The 14,965-nt window shown below is 46.2% G+C and overlaps 1 protein-coding gene across 2 annotated transcripts in view; it reads left to right on the forward strand.

Moving 5' to 3' along the window:
• The window catches only part of LOC111838027 (cell adhesion molecule-related/down-regulated by oncogenes), a 39,224-nt gene that overhangs the window by 13,947 nt on the left and 10,312 nt on the right, over window positions 1-14,965 (forward strand). For both annotated transcript variants that reach the window (XM_023800578.2, XM_023800577.2), the window contains exons 2-14: window positions 2,033-2,153; window positions 2,924-3,199; window positions 3,789-3,935; window positions 4,170-4,313; window positions 4,639-4,929; window positions 5,028-5,297; window positions 6,825-7,163; window positions 9,032-9,309; window positions 10,725-10,899; window positions 11,577-11,693; window positions 12,863-13,069; window positions 13,255-13,436; window positions 14,064-14,169. In XM_023800578.2, the coding sequence (XP_023656346.2) occupies window positions 2,084-2,153; window positions 2,924-3,199; window positions 3,789-3,935; window positions 4,170-4,313; window positions 4,639-4,929; window positions 5,028-5,297; window positions 6,825-7,163; window positions 9,032-9,309; window positions 10,725-10,899; window positions 11,577-11,693; window positions 12,863-13,069; window positions 13,255-13,436; window positions 14,064-14,169 (2,602 nt within the window). In that variant the 5' untranslated portion in view covers window positions 2,033-2,083. The remainder of the gene's footprint in view (window positions 1-2,032; window positions 2,154-2,923; window positions 3,200-3,788; window positions 3,936-4,169; window positions 4,314-4,638; window positions 4,930-5,027; window positions 5,298-6,824; window positions 7,164-9,031; window positions 9,310-10,724; window positions 10,900-11,576; window positions 11,694-12,862; window positions 13,070-13,254; window positions 13,437-14,063; window positions 14,170-14,965) is intronic.

The raw sequence follows: 14,965 nt of genomic DNA on the forward strand, positions 1-14,965 counted from the left end.
TGCGTTAATTGACCTGTAAGGGATTATTTGCATATTTTCATTTGAGAGATAACATCACCCAAAATGACTTAAAATACATATAAGTGCCTCTTAGTATATAAAATAGTTAATAATTCCTTAAATATATATATATATATGTATATAATATATTTTAAATATATATTTCCTAAAAATTCAGAAAAATTTGAAGCAACTGCATTAATTTAAATTTTAACAGGAATATGTATTTATTTTAAGTAATTTTTATAACGTGTTAAAGTTTCTCACTTCTCACTTGCTGTTTTGTAAAGGAAAATATATCCACAGGATATTAAAAAAAATAACAGTGAGCATGAAGGGCATAAATATTAAAGAAGTATATATATAAAGAGTAGAGCATTGCATTAACCATGCAAAGGTTGTGGGTTCAAATCCCAGGAATGGTAGCCCTTTTTTGGGGATAAGAGTGTCGGATAAGTGAATAAATGTAAATGCGGCCAAGTCAGAGGTTAGTGGTGAGTTAGAGGAGATCTGAAGCTGAAGCCTGAGCTGATACTGGGACGGGGGTCATGGGAAATGTTAGCTAAACTAGCAATAACATCAGCGGGCGTGCTCGTGTCGACTCCTGGGCTAATCCTCTGGATATATATAACATGCTGCCCACGGACAGAATGTCAAAGGGCACAGATCCCACAAAGTCAGACGTATATTTTGAACTGAAAATGAAGCTGGTAAGATGCCCGTTAGCAGTGATCTGGAGTCGATTGTCATCTTTTCGTACTGATATTTACATGCAGATGGATATATGGGCCACAAAATATAGAGACTAAACCAGCTTTTCATCTTGAACATTCTTTGCTTTGTAACCTAGTGTCTTAGATTGACCCCTGAAAGCCGCCCCCCGCCATCAGCTCTCAGGTGTACTGGGGTGCTGCTGTGTGGCCTCTGGGGGGGAGAGGGCAGTACCAGGCCGCAGGCTTGGAAGACCTGGAATGCCGGAGCTTTAGGGTGCCCTTGGGGCATGTGGGTGTTCGTAGAAGCCATTCAGAGTCGAGAGAAGTTCTCACACCTTCTGTTGTATTATGATTGAAATAATCAGAAGGAATCCTAATGAATCGGATTGGAAATATGAATTCGCTACACCAATAGCCGCCAAAGCTATGTCATCTGTGTGTGGAGGGCCTGGCGGGGCGTCGAAAGATGGCTGTCGACAGGGGCAAGGTCACCAAGGTCCTCTTAGGCCACTTTGCGGGACCCACCCTTGCCTGGGAGAATCTCAGGCCCGTTCAGCTCTACTAACCCCATCCCAGACATCATGTCTTTAATTTGACAAAGGACACACCCCTCCCCCGGCAGCAGGACAGGGCTGCACCCCAGTTGAGTCTGAACGTGTCTGTGAATGTCCCAGCTGGGCGGCCATTGTCGGGCTGGGGCTCCGGTTCAAGCCGTGGTCACCAACCAGGAACCGCCGATCAAAGCCGGAATGGATTATTGGCCCAGAAAGAAAAGGGGGCGGGCGATGTGTGTTTGTGCGTGCGGGGGCTGTTGGGGGGAGTTCAAAAGAAGAACAGGAATGTTTCTAATTAAGCGTCGTGGCCCCCTTTCTGTCTGTCACCCCGGAGCATGTGCACAGCTACGCTTCAGGCTGCACTGAGTCACTGAAGAGCCACCACACTGTGACATGAGAGCGATATTAAGAGCGGGGATGCTCTGCCTGCAACTGCCCCTCTGGAGGGGAACTGAGGGGTAGAAACTGGGGCAGAAGAATGGCACGCATTCCAGCATGTAGGAATGCCATTGTTTTTATGGAGTGGAGAGTCGGCAGGAAATTGTCTATTCAGAGATTAAGGATATTATGCTGTTGGTTTGAGGGTTTTTTGTAATACATTTAATAGTGGATTCCATGGTGAAAAAAATCACACCGCAAAGACTGGAAGCGTTTTGTTTGAAGTTTTGAGTAGGTAAACATGCCTTTGGGACACTTGTGCCCTTGCGGCGCACGATGAGAGTCGCTGCACTTGGCTGAGACGGGGTTTCTCTCCCGCCGTTGCAGGAGTGTTCCGGCAGAGGGTGTGTGTGTAGGCTGCGGGCGTCTGAGCGAGCCATGGCTGATGGTTTGAGGATCCTCTCCATCGTACTGTTCCTCAGCTGGACTGGGCCTATTGGCTGTTCATGTAAGTAGGATGGGAAGTGGCTGTTATTGTTGGGCATAAGGGGTGAAACAGGCTCTGGAAATACATGTGTGTGCTACACAGACACACTCACATACACTCACACACAGACACACAGGTTCGTAATTTTATCTTTGTGGGGACTCTCCATTTCTATGGGGAAAACCCTAATCCCAACATGGCAACCTTAACCCCTACCAACCCTAAGCTTAACCAAACAAAATACAAGACTTTTGGCATTTTTAGTGTTTTGATTGCAGTCACAGGTTTTTATAAAATTGAATTTCCTCTTGTAGGGACTGGAAAAAATGGTCTCTACAATAAATAACAGGTTACATTTGATCAACACAATATAATATATACATGGCTCACACAGGCAGAGAAACACACATATGGGTTTGTATATATCTATAGGGGTGTTAATGGCTTGTTGTTATCTGACACTACTTTTAGTGGTAACATTTATCCTTTAATCTGATAAGGCATGCACCACATCCATACAGATGTTGACTGAGAAGACTGGGCTTTTATAAGATAAAAGATTTAGAGGATGTATGCAGTGTCTATGGGGAAAGATTCTCCTTAGTGATAAGGTCTCCACACACGCTAATGATGCCCTGATTTTACACTGTGCAGTGTAATAAAACACTATCGGGCGGCAGTGCTCCTGGTCGTTAAGTGATGTGTACGTTCACGCTGTGTGCCGGAGATGTGGGATGGTAATGTGTTTGTAAGTCGCCCTTAGCCTGATTTTTTTGTCTTTTACCCCACAGCTGTTCCCCTGTCCTTCCGCTCGGAGCCCCTCTCCTCTCTGCAGCGACAGGGGGGCGTGGTCCACCTGCGGTGTTCGGCCCACCCCCCCACGGCACAGGTGTCCTGGCGCTTTGGGGGGCGGCCCCTCGACCCCCAGTTGGCGGTGGGGGTGCGCCTCCGAACGGGCACGCTGACACTGCCCTCTCTGGAGCTGAGCCAGGCGGGGGTGTACCAGTGCGTGGCACGCTCAGGGCAGACGGCCATCGCCAGCCGGCTGGCACGCATCACTGTCGCGGGTACGCTGACATCCCCACGGCGGACGGGCACGTTTGCCCCATTTGATACCCATTTATGTAATGAAGTGTTTTCAGGGGGTACAGGGTGAGGGTCTGTTCCTGGGGCGTGACCCTACAGCCTTTGGGCTAGCTCTGTTCCTGGGGCGTGACCCTACAGCCTTTGGGCTAGGTCTGTTTCATTAGATACATTTGTGCTAAATTTAGTTGGTCAAGGAAATGGAGAAAGAGAGAGAGAGAGAGAGAGAGAGAGAGAGAATGAATGAAAGAGAAAGAAAGAGTAAGACAAAGAAAGAAAGAAAAATATTTAATGGGTGGATTTGATTAGGGCAACTTACCACAATCATTTATTTATTGCCATACAATTGTTTGTTTATTGCTTTTATTACATACAGGGAGTTGACTTGGGGCAAAGCAATTATAACAATTATCAGCAATTATGAAGTGTCTTTCCAGGAGGCTTTCTGAGATCTCTGATCAGTGATCTTTCTGGATGATTTCTGTTTTTAATCTCCTCCTCTAATTTGACTATTTGCAGTAATTGAGCCTTTTAAACTTGGCACCCAGAAACTGACACAGATCGTCTGTACAGGTATCTCTGAGTTTGCCGAGTCCCAGCGGCGCACCCTATCTGTAGAGGAAGGAAGTGCAGCCGTCATAACCTGCCCGTTGCCGCACAGTGACCCTCCCGCCGTGCCCCGGTTTCGGGTTCGAGGGCAGTGGCTAGAGCAGTCCACAGGTATGCGCTTAACTGCACAGATGCACAACCCTAACAGTAACAGTTCCAACTTACTGTCATAAAGTGTAAATTTACAGCTGCGTACAGATGGCGATATGTATTTGGAGATTCTGAATTTGCAAATATTTACTGCCTGCAGTTCTGTCTGTTTGGATTTTTGTCAGTCATCTAACTCGACAGACCTGGAATAATATTTCAGCGTGGTATTTATTTGATCTTTTCCTTTATTTTTAGAGGAATATTTAATTCTTCCATCTGGGAACCTTCAGATTACATCTGTCACCCCTGAGCATCAGACGAATTACAAATGTGCTGCATACAACCCTATTACTCAGGAGACCAGGGTAGAAACCCACAGCACCAAACTGACCGTCAAACGTGAGTCTGTACATTTTACCTACCAGCTATTCCCCCATTAACAGTGGGAGAATCCCAGTTTGACGGCAACAACCTTCCATTATGTGCTTCTTCAAAACTCTTGTTTGCTTTAATTTAGTTACAGATGTCTTATTCATTATTCTGTGATTTTATGCAATACTCTTCAGTCCATGACCCAAAATATTTGCCCTTTTGAGAGTATAATAGTTATCTCAGCTGTGCAAATTCTCTACTGTATTAAGTCCTAGTTAACAAAAAAAAAACAAGAAGCAATTCGTATGCATGCATGAGGCTAATCCAGGCTGCCGTCCTGTCCCTCGTGTAGGTACAGGGGGTCCCTCCTCCGCACAGATTGTGTTTCCCACAGCCCCGCAGACCGTTTCGGTCCTCCGCTCGCAGTCGCTCACTTTGGAGTGCGTCCTGTCAGGAAGCCCCCACACACACGTCCGCTGGACTAAGGATGGACAGGAACTGCTTGCCGGGGAAAACCATAGACTGTTACACAACAACTTGGAGCTGGTGGCTGCGAAGAAGGGCGATTCAGGCAGCTACCAGTGTTTGTACCACACAGAGGCTGCGGAGGAGCTCAGCGCGAACTACACTGTCCATGTGCTCGGTGAGCGACCCGCGCTGCCACTCGGCCTGGCCTTGGCAGTTTGAATCCCGCACCTGTACTTCACTCTGTTTTTTTGACCCCGCCCCCTTTCTTCACAGAGCCTGCATCGGTGCTGCAAGCTCTGACCAGCCAATCAGTGCCCTCCGCCTCCGCTGTGCGCTTCGTCTGCATTGGACAGGGGAACCCGGCTCCCAACATCACCTGGTTGTTTAACTCGGACCCCATCGTCCCCTCGGCCCGCTTTCGGGTCTCTGGGTCGTCCCTCCGCATTGCTTCTGTGACGCCGGTGGATCAGGGCGTGTACCAGTGCCTTCTGGACAATGGGATTGGCTCTGCCCAATCAGCTGGCTCTCTCACCGTACTCACAGGTATGCACCGTGATGCACGGTTTAATTGTGGCTGTGTTGCACCTCTTGTACTCAATTCCGTTCCGTAAAGGAACAGGAAAGATCCATTTATGCAAAACATGTCGGATTGCAGAAAAATACCGGTTAAAAATGACACATTAACGTTAAAATTAAATTAAACAGAAACTACAACAGTAACACAAATGGTGTAATTGAAAGTAAAATTGTTGTTTATGGGCCATCTCTGTTTAAAATTAAGAGTTACATAATTTTGGTGCATAAAAACTGAAAACAGAATGTACCTTTGTTTTATGAATATCAAACCCTAATAATCCAAGTGCACAAAAAATATCAACCAGCATACATGTATTAGAAAAGAACACACATGCCATCTTAATGCCATGTGAGATGTATGTTGTGCGTGTTGATCTTATTGATTTCTCCTGAAAATAATGGAAACTTCATGCGTAAATTATGAGAAGTTATTTCCAGAGAATTCACAAGATTATATTTGTATTTATCAAGTGGTCAACTGTGGAAAAGAGAATCTGATTGTATTATTGTTGTTCTCTGTAGTCTCTGAGAAGCAGGCAGATCTAACGAGGGGAAGTGCTGCATGGTAGCCTGTTAAGGCCTGTTTGAAAACGCATGAGGTCATAATTATTTATCCATTAGCATATGGGCACACAGAAGTGGAAAGTTCAGGTCCAGGAAGTACAAATTCTGACCAAGGTTTTGTTTCAACCAAGCAGCTGAGGACACTGTGACTGTAACTCTTTATGCTCATCTACTTGGTTGGAACAAAATCTCGGTCAGGATTTGTACATTTTGAACCTGAACTTTCCACCCCTGCTATTCAGATTCTTTCACCATATCTTCGCTATTTATGGTGTCATAACCAACAACCTTATTGTAAAAAATTAGACTTGATTTTCACTTACAGTACCATTCACTACAAAATGTATTCAGTGTATCAGCATTGCTGTGTAATTACTGTGTTTTAAAATCATAACATGTTATTACCCGTTAAAAGATGTATGAAAGGGGATTAATGCATCTGCTTTGCATAGAACCCCTCAGCAAATCTCTACATGTTTACGCAGTGAATCAGAACGTGGTTGAGGTTATGAAAAGTTTTTTTTTTGCTCACTGGTGGGCTGCGATTTGACTTGAATGGCAGGACAGCGTGTTAGTTTATCATATGATGTAATTTCTGTGTTATGTCAGCGACAGCCACTTAGACAGGGGAATGTAAGGAGGCATATGTAAGATGGAAGACAGGCCACTCAGCTGCCAACAGTGTATGCAGTCTTATGTTATTTGTTGCCGCATCAGTCTAAACAGATGTACCTGGACCTCATCATATCAGAAATTATTAATCGAGTCGGTCAGTCAGCTGGTATTAAATTCAGATTCCAATATCTGTAATGCTATCTAAGGATTTTCTTTTCTTTTTTTCCCCTCCAATTCTTCAGTCACGTTTGGCTTCTGTGTATTGATGTATTATTCTTCCGATCTGCAGTAACTCTGCCTTTTTTCTCTCAACAGGTTCAGGCTCCAAACCGGTCATACTCACCACACCGCTGAGCGGGGCTTTTCAGGAGGGCGACGACGTCTTCCTGTCCTGTAACGCCAGCGGGCAGCCCCTCCCGGCCATTCGCTGGTACAGCTCCGAAGGCCCGATCGCCACGCACCCCGCCCGCCTCCTGCAGCCCCCACAGGGCCCGGCCAGGGCCCCCGGGGACGGCCTTCCCCAGCTCACAATGTCCCGCCCGGGAAGCAGCTCGCTCTACATCCAGGCAATCAGCCGAGCACATGCCGGAAAATACATCTGCGAGGCCTCCAACAAGCTGGGCACCGTGCAGGCCGAGGCCTTCCTCACTGTCGGTAGGCCGATCAGATTAATACGCTCCTCAGTCAGTCAGTCAGTCAGTCAGTCAGTCAGTCTCAGTCAGTCAGTCTCAGGCAGTCAGTCAGTCAGTCAGTCATGTCTGCTGCAATGTACAATAATGTGTTAGTAGACACATTAGGTAGACACAGAAAATGTTTAAAGCTGTTTACAGTATCATGGTTGTAATTGTATATTTGCTCAGATAAAATACACAATGTAACATTAGAACCTATGCAAATTAACAGTAGCACAATACAAACCAGTAAGAATTTCTTCTGTTCTCTGCTGGATGCCTAGATGAACACGGCTTCAGTTCCCAACCCTCCCCTCAGGGGCCCCCAGCCGTCGCACAAATTTGTTGCATTTCACCACCAGCTCACCGCATTAATTAACTTAATTGGTTAAATAACTTGATGGGTTATTACATTTTTGCTGCAAATACTGGGGTGACTTAGAGAGGTTTTGAAATGTCTGAGCTGAGACGCCAACATTTTTTTACCCCAACATGAAGATCTTTTAAACCAAGGCTATTCGAATCACAGTCCCCAAGGCCGGAGTACTCCTGATTTTCCAGCCTTCCTTTACCTGTGAGCCCGGTGTGAAGCCTCTAGCCAATCACAATCAGTAATTATTACACTAACTACTTGGGATCACTGAAAACACGGCCTGGATTTGGAATCATGGTCCAGATTTGAATAGCCTTGATTTAGACACTCTTTTCTTTGATTTTCAAAGTAGTGTACATCTTGCGTTTTAATGGTGAAATCTAGCTGCTTTTCTGCTGGAAATCATCGCTTTTGTAAAGTTCAGGAGTATGTAGCTCGGTCAGCCAATCACGCTAAGGGTGGGGGGTGAAAGGAAGGACAGAGCAGTCAGGTGTGTGCCCTGGGAGAGTGCACTGGGCTCCTGCTCCCAGTGGCACTTTAATGGCCAGTGTGTGGAATGCCTTGCAGCTGGCTCAGCTCACTACACTAGTTTTATATTACCAGAGCTTAAGGGCTGTTTTTTTCCCCTGAATAAACCACACAGCACAACAGGCTAAACCACGACCCAGCCTCCTGAATACGGGATGATGTGCTTCCTTCTGACATAGTCACCAGGTTAAACATTGTGCTTTCAGAGTCATTTTCAAGAGGTGCTATTTATCGAGATGAAAGGTTAACTGTCATTATTTTGCTTTGCGCTCAGGGTTTCTTACCTCATAATAAAACCTTAGTTATTATTAATATAATCCAGTTTAGTGTCTTACTTTCTAGATACTGTGCAGAGAGACACATACAGAGCAAATGAAATGCATCTGCTTCCATTTCTGTTCTGTTCTGAGTGGATTAAAAAATGCACAGATAGATACAATAAAATCTACTTTCAGGAATACGGAAGACAAAGTTACAGAAAGTTGCTTTTTGGGAGGTGCCTGCGCTGTGTAGCCGTACGTTTCATGTTCTCCACGTCTTGCTTGTGTGTTTTCCTGATACTCTGGTTTTGTCCTGCAGTCTAAAGACCCAAAATTAGGTGAATTGGCACCTGTAAATAGTATGTAATGGTGTGTAAGCATGTGCCCAGTGATGGACTGGCATCCCGTCTAGGGTGTCCCCTACCTCGTACCCTGTGATGGACTGGCATCCCGTCTAGGGTGTCCCCTACCTCGTACCCTGTGATGGACTGGCATCCCGTCTAGGGTGTCCCCTACCTCGTACCCTGTGATGGACTGGCATCCCGTCTAGGGTGTCCCCTACCTCGTACCCTGTGATGGACTGGCATCCCGTCCAGGGTGTCCCCTGTATAATATTTAATCAATGACTCGTCAACACTTTGTGGAGATTTTGGCATCTGATTGGATGTCCTGTCTGTGTTTCATTTACAGTTCCAGTTCAGAGCAGCACAGTAAGCGCCGTTATGGACAGTACACACTCCCTAGACACAGTACAGAATGATGGCGGTGAGGAGCAGTACTTACCCGGAGAAGAGGCTGCACACAGTCAGGATAAGCCCACGGAAAAGACGAGCAACCTTCCCACTCCAGAAGCACCCATCATCACCAGCTCCCCACAGACACACAAACCCAACATGTACGACCTTGAGTGGAGGGCGGGCCGGGACTGGGGCAGTGCCATCAATGCCTACTTTGTCAAGTATCGCAAGGTAAGAGTCACGTTCACACAAACGAGTCACTGCTGGTTGCAAGTGTACACTAGTGGCTCATATTATACCAGCTAGTGTGCACTACTGGTTAGCATCATACACTACCGGCTACTAGTGTACACTACTGCCGAGCATTGTACACTGCTGGCTAGCATTGTTCACTACTGGGTATAAGTGTACACTACTGGCTAGTGGAATACCCTGTGAGTTACAAGTGTACGCTACTGGCTGCTAGTGTTTTCTATTGGCTAGCATTGTAAACTAATGGCTACGAGTATACACTACTGACTGCTAGTATACAATATACTGACTGCTAGTATACACTATACTGACTGCTAGTATACACTACTGGCTGCTAGTATACACTACTGGCTAGTATTATACAGTACTGGCTGCTAGTGTACACTATTGGCTAGTTTTATACAATACAGCCTGGTAGTGTACATTGCTGGCTAGTATAACGTACTACCAGCTACTAGTACAGATTACTGACCGTTAGTATGCACAGTTACCTACTAGTGTACATTACTGACTATTACTGCATGCTACTGGTTGCTATAATGCACAACTAGCTTGAGTGAATATTAAAATTGGTTTTAGGAACCGCATGTCTTGTAGAGAGAGCAGTACACCCAAAAGCTTTCAAAAAAGTTCTTAAGTCTGCTGTATTTATTTTAAGCTCGTGGGAAAAAAAACAAACAACAAAAAAAAGTGCACTATATCTTAATTGCTCCTGTTAAGTTTTGGTTGTCCATCTGTGTATAAAGTGCTTAAAGAGCACATGTAAACACTGTAAGCTGCTCTTTGTAAGATGCTTGGCTAAGCAAATGAATAATGCAGTGGGAGAAATCTCCGACCTCAGTGATAAGTCCACGTTCTAAAATGTTTTGTAAATGTACCAGAGTCAAAAGGTTCATGTTTCAAGTATTATCATGTATTTTTGACTGTGTCTGATTTGAGAATGGCCAAATAATGGCCAGCTATCTATGTTTTCAATACAGTTATCCTGGAGTATACTGGAAATTGAATCAGTGTATTATGTTCGGGGGAGGGGGTGGGGGGTGTTGCAAGTTAAGTATTTGAATAATTTTATTGTTACAAATTGCTAGCTAGCTCAGAGCAGAGGGTAATATGCATGTCTGCGTGGCGCAGTAGCCCTAGCGTTGACAAATCCGTTATTATTATTCATGTTTGCCTTCTCATTGTTCATATCGGAAAATGTGGCTCTGTCTTATCCATTCTGTCACATTCTGCTGCCTCAGTCCTTTGCCCAGGCATGAAAGGAAACGGTGCGTATTCCAGAAATACCCCAAGAAAAATGGCTCCTCCTTTGCGATTCCTTTCCGTCGCACGTCGATGTGTGTCGGTGGGTTTACGTGCTAAGGGTGTCGCTTGTGTGTGCGTTTGTGCCCCAGCTGGATGACCTGGGAAACGTGGTGGGAGACTGGCAAACGGTGCGAGTTCCTGGCAGCGAGAAAACCCTGCGGCTGTCCGAGCTGGAGCCCTCGAGCCTCTACGAGGTCCTGATGGTGGCCCGGAGCAGCGCCGGCGACGGGCAGCCGGCCATGCTCACGTTCCGCACTGGAAAAGGTCTGTCTGACATTCAGAATGCCCCCCCCCCCTCCCCCAAAGTCTGGAACACACCAAGCCGGATTTGGTCTGTCTGAAGCTGTCGGGCTGTCAATGAGTCAGTGTGTGGCAAACTCGGACTCGATTGTCTAGTCAAGTCAAGTCAAGTCAAGTCAAGTGGGTCTGTATTGTCATACCATCTATATACAATCCACAGCATACAGTGGGATGAACAAAATGTTCCCCTGGACCATGGGACCACAGTGCAGGGTCTATACATAATGTGCAGAGACCGTAAACAAGACAAGTGCAACACATGAGGGAGAGGAGAAAAGGAGAATAATGGTTAATAAATACAAATAAGATGGTCCCTGTTGGTGCGGTTTTGGCCAATTGAGCAGGCTGGGTCAGTCAGAGCTAGTAAGGCAAGCAGAGCTCTCTGATTTGGCTGCATATCAACAGTCACATAGTTTTTGTTGTTGGCATGGTGTATACCCAGCTTAACACAAGTTAATTTATCCCACAACAGATGTTAAAACCCAAATGGCCTTTACACTCCACATGCCGGTGGCCTTTTTAAAACCAAACTCATATTTTGTGGCTATCTGTCAAACCGGGCTTTTTCTGGAGAAGGCTGAAATGCCTGTGGTGGTTAAATCCCTACAAATGGTAACTGAGTTGGCATCTCGTTCCCCCAGAAAGGAGCACCGTGACCAATAAGAAGCCCTCCAAGGTTCCGGAACTGTCCCAGTCAGACGAGACACCCAGGCACGAGAGCTCGAAGACTCACTTCGGGGTAGTGATGCATGACAGAGGTGAGAGACTCCGCTGTAATCTGCTTATGTGCCTCTTCCTTCATCTGCATACGGTTACAGCGTAAAATTACAGGAGGTGAATCAGTTTTCGACGAACAATGGAGTCTCTCAGGCACTTTGCGAGCGCATTTTAATGTTTAGAGAGTTAATTTTTCCTCCACAGCTGTGTACGTGTATAAAGACATACAGTTTATATGTATTATTAAACAAAACTAAGTGAACAGAGCATGACAATCTGTTAATAATGTGAAAGAACAAGAAGAGCATTCCTGTCTCACCCCCCCAAGCGCAGAGCCAACCGCTGCTCCTTCCCTGCCCAATCCGCATCGCTTGCTGCCAGCTGCTGTGGAATGGGTGGTACACTTCAAAATGTTTGGACAGTGTCTGTTTTGTTTCTCTGGCTTGGTGGAATTCTCTGCCTTTGGAGTTTCGCTTGAGATATCGCACAAAACTAATGCCTAACTGTGCTGAACTGGATAGGGCAACAAAGTGGTTTCTGGGTATTTTTGCGAGTGCTTAATTGTCCGCAGACATTTTGACAGTTCCTGCATGCGATTTCCGTCTGTCTGTGTCTGTGCATGTACCATGGTCAGTGTGAATGATTGACTGTTTTTTTTTAGTGCACAAGTCTGTCCACTAACCTACCTTTCTCTTCTCACACTTTCGCTGCCTTTCTTTCTGTGGCTTAGAGCCAGGAGAGTAAGTACACATTCCTCCTCGGCATGCTTGGACAGTACATGCTTTTTGTTGTCTTTGTGATGCCGTCCTTTTTGGTGTGTGTGTGATGTTCTGGATAATGGAAAATGGATGCGGGTATATCCTTTTTTTACAGCTGTAGCAAAGATACCATTAAAAAAAATCATGTATTGGTTAGGTTTTAGCTGTTAGGAAAAGGTTATCATATCCATTATAGATATTAGAGGGGTGACAGTGGTTGGGAATATGTTATCGCCCTTCAAAAATATATACCAGTGATTAGACCATTTGCTATCATGCACCAATTTTCATGACATGAGTACTCTGGATAATACTCTTATCTTCGTCTTACTCTAGTTACTCAATAGTGTTGACTAGGAGTCAAAAAGAATATATGTATTGGATGTATAAACTGCTGCTACTAGGTGGGCATTTGCTTTGCCGCGTTCCTGACGTGACGGTTTCATCCTCAGTACCTGAAGCTCCGGATCGTCCCACCGTATCCATGGCGACGGAGAGTTCCGTGTATGTCACGTGGATTCCGCGGGCCAATGGCGGCTCTCCCATCACCGCCTTCCGCGTGGAGTACCGGCGCCAGGGCCGTAGCGCGGAATGGGTCACGGCAGCGGACAACATCTCGCCCCTCAAGCTGTCCGTGGAAGTGCGGAATTTAGAGCCAGGTGAGATGTCAGCGATTCCCGCGCGTGTGGCTACGCAGGGATTTAGGACGTCCCGATTGTGATGAGGTCGACATTTCCCTGGGTCACCAAGCAAGCGCCTTGCATTTCACTTCTTTAACCAATAACCAGTCTTCTTCGTATGACATCAGCACAGCGGTCCATTATAGCTACTTGTGCTGTTGCAGGTTCCATGTACCGGTTCCGTGTCATTGCCGTGAACATGTACGGCGACAGTCTGCACAGCTCCCCCTCTCGGCAGTATCAGGTGTCCTCAGTCAGTCCGCCCGTCTCCAATCGACCCGTGGCTGGCCCGCACATTTCCACCACGGAAGCCATCAGCGACACGCAGATCAGGCTGCGTTGGACCGTAAGTGCATCACTGGTGTCTAACGTGTGGGACGTTGTGGGGGGGAGGTGGGGGAATTCAAGGCAAGGTACTGACCCAAGAAAGCACTTAATCTCTCAGGTTGGGAAACCTTTTATCTGGCGAGCATGTCGTCGATGGCAAGCGATCAGCCTTTTAAGTTGTTCAATGGGTATAATCATTAGACCCAGCCGTTGTACAATTGCTTATCTGCTACTGGCAAAGGATACGAATTACGCCATTTAAGAACTGAGCCCAGCACTGAGGGCGATTAGCAAGCCTTTTGGGTTGGTATGCATGTAACAGGGTTAGGGAGCAGGTCTGTACAGCCGATTAGAGAGAGGAAAACTATAGTGTGTAATGGAAAAGTTGATTGAAATCGTCCGTTTTTTTTTCCTTCTCCCGGTATGGTTTTTATCTAATCTCAATCTTCGCTCCCAGCATCCGTAAACCTGCATTTGCATCTGCTCGCAGGACTTTTCTGCTCCAGCCTTTTGAGCGCCGTCGACATTGACAGAGTTCTTGTCATGCTGTTGCTGGCATTCAGGTTAAATGTTGGGGAGTGATACGGAACCGGCTGACATGGCCTGCGTTCTGACTCGCGACCTGATCTAACCCCGTCTCCTACAGTACACTCCGTCCAGCAACAACAACACGCCCATTCAGGGCTTCTACATATACTACAGGCCGACGGACAGTGACAACGACAGCGACTATAAGAGGGACGTCGTCGAGGGTGAGTTTTTTGTCTGGGACGGCGAACAGAAAAAGCGGCAGCTGGAGGAAGTTTGCGTGGCTGGTACAACTCAGTCATTACAAAGAAAAAGGGAAAAAAATATTACGGGATGCTGGGCACAAAGTGGGGCCGGAATGGGTTATTCCCACCGGCATCCCAAAAAGGGAACAGATCCCCACTCCTAGTGGTGGGGGTGGGGGGTGTAGGTCACTGCAGCCATTGATGTGCAGGCAGCACTGCTGCTGGGTAATGAGGCAGCGTAAAATGTGTCTTGAATAAATGGGTCTGTCTCACTAATGGCCCAAAACTGAAACCTTACACCCGAGAGCCAAAAGAGCTCAGATTGCCATCAGGAATGTTTACAGCCAAAAGGCCGAACCCCCCCCCACCCACCCACCCCTATGGCCCTGACTTCTTAACCCCTCTCTCTAGGCTCGCCCCTAGGCACCAGCACAGACCTTTCAAAGGCTTCCTGCCAAATTTTCTTAGGAAGGCTGCAGTCTGCGTTGTGTTATGTGAGTGCGGGTGGGGTGGTTACATATATAGCCCGGGGTTTCAGGAGGGGGGGCTTAATTTTATTACAAGGCATAGGATGCAAATAAGGGTTTTTGCTTTAAATTCAAGTTTCTCGTAGTAAATTAAATTTATCCATTTTGAACGCAGGAAAATAAAAACAGTTTACTTTTGCGGAGCTCAGGGTCAGGCTGTTCACAAAGAACCTTTGTTTAGTTAATCTATGTTGTGTTTTTTGGTGAAAAGCAAGAGGGAATACATTTAATGAGTTATCGCTGTGTTT

The sequence above is a fragment of the Paramormyrops kingsleyae genome, chromosome 18 (genome assembly GCF_048594095.1).
Source record: "Paramormyrops kingsleyae isolate MSU_618 chromosome 18, PKINGS_0.4, whole genome shotgun sequence".
Taxonomy (NCBI): domain Eukaryota; kingdom Metazoa; phylum Chordata; class Actinopteri; order Osteoglossiformes; family Mormyridae; genus Paramormyrops; species Paramormyrops kingsleyae.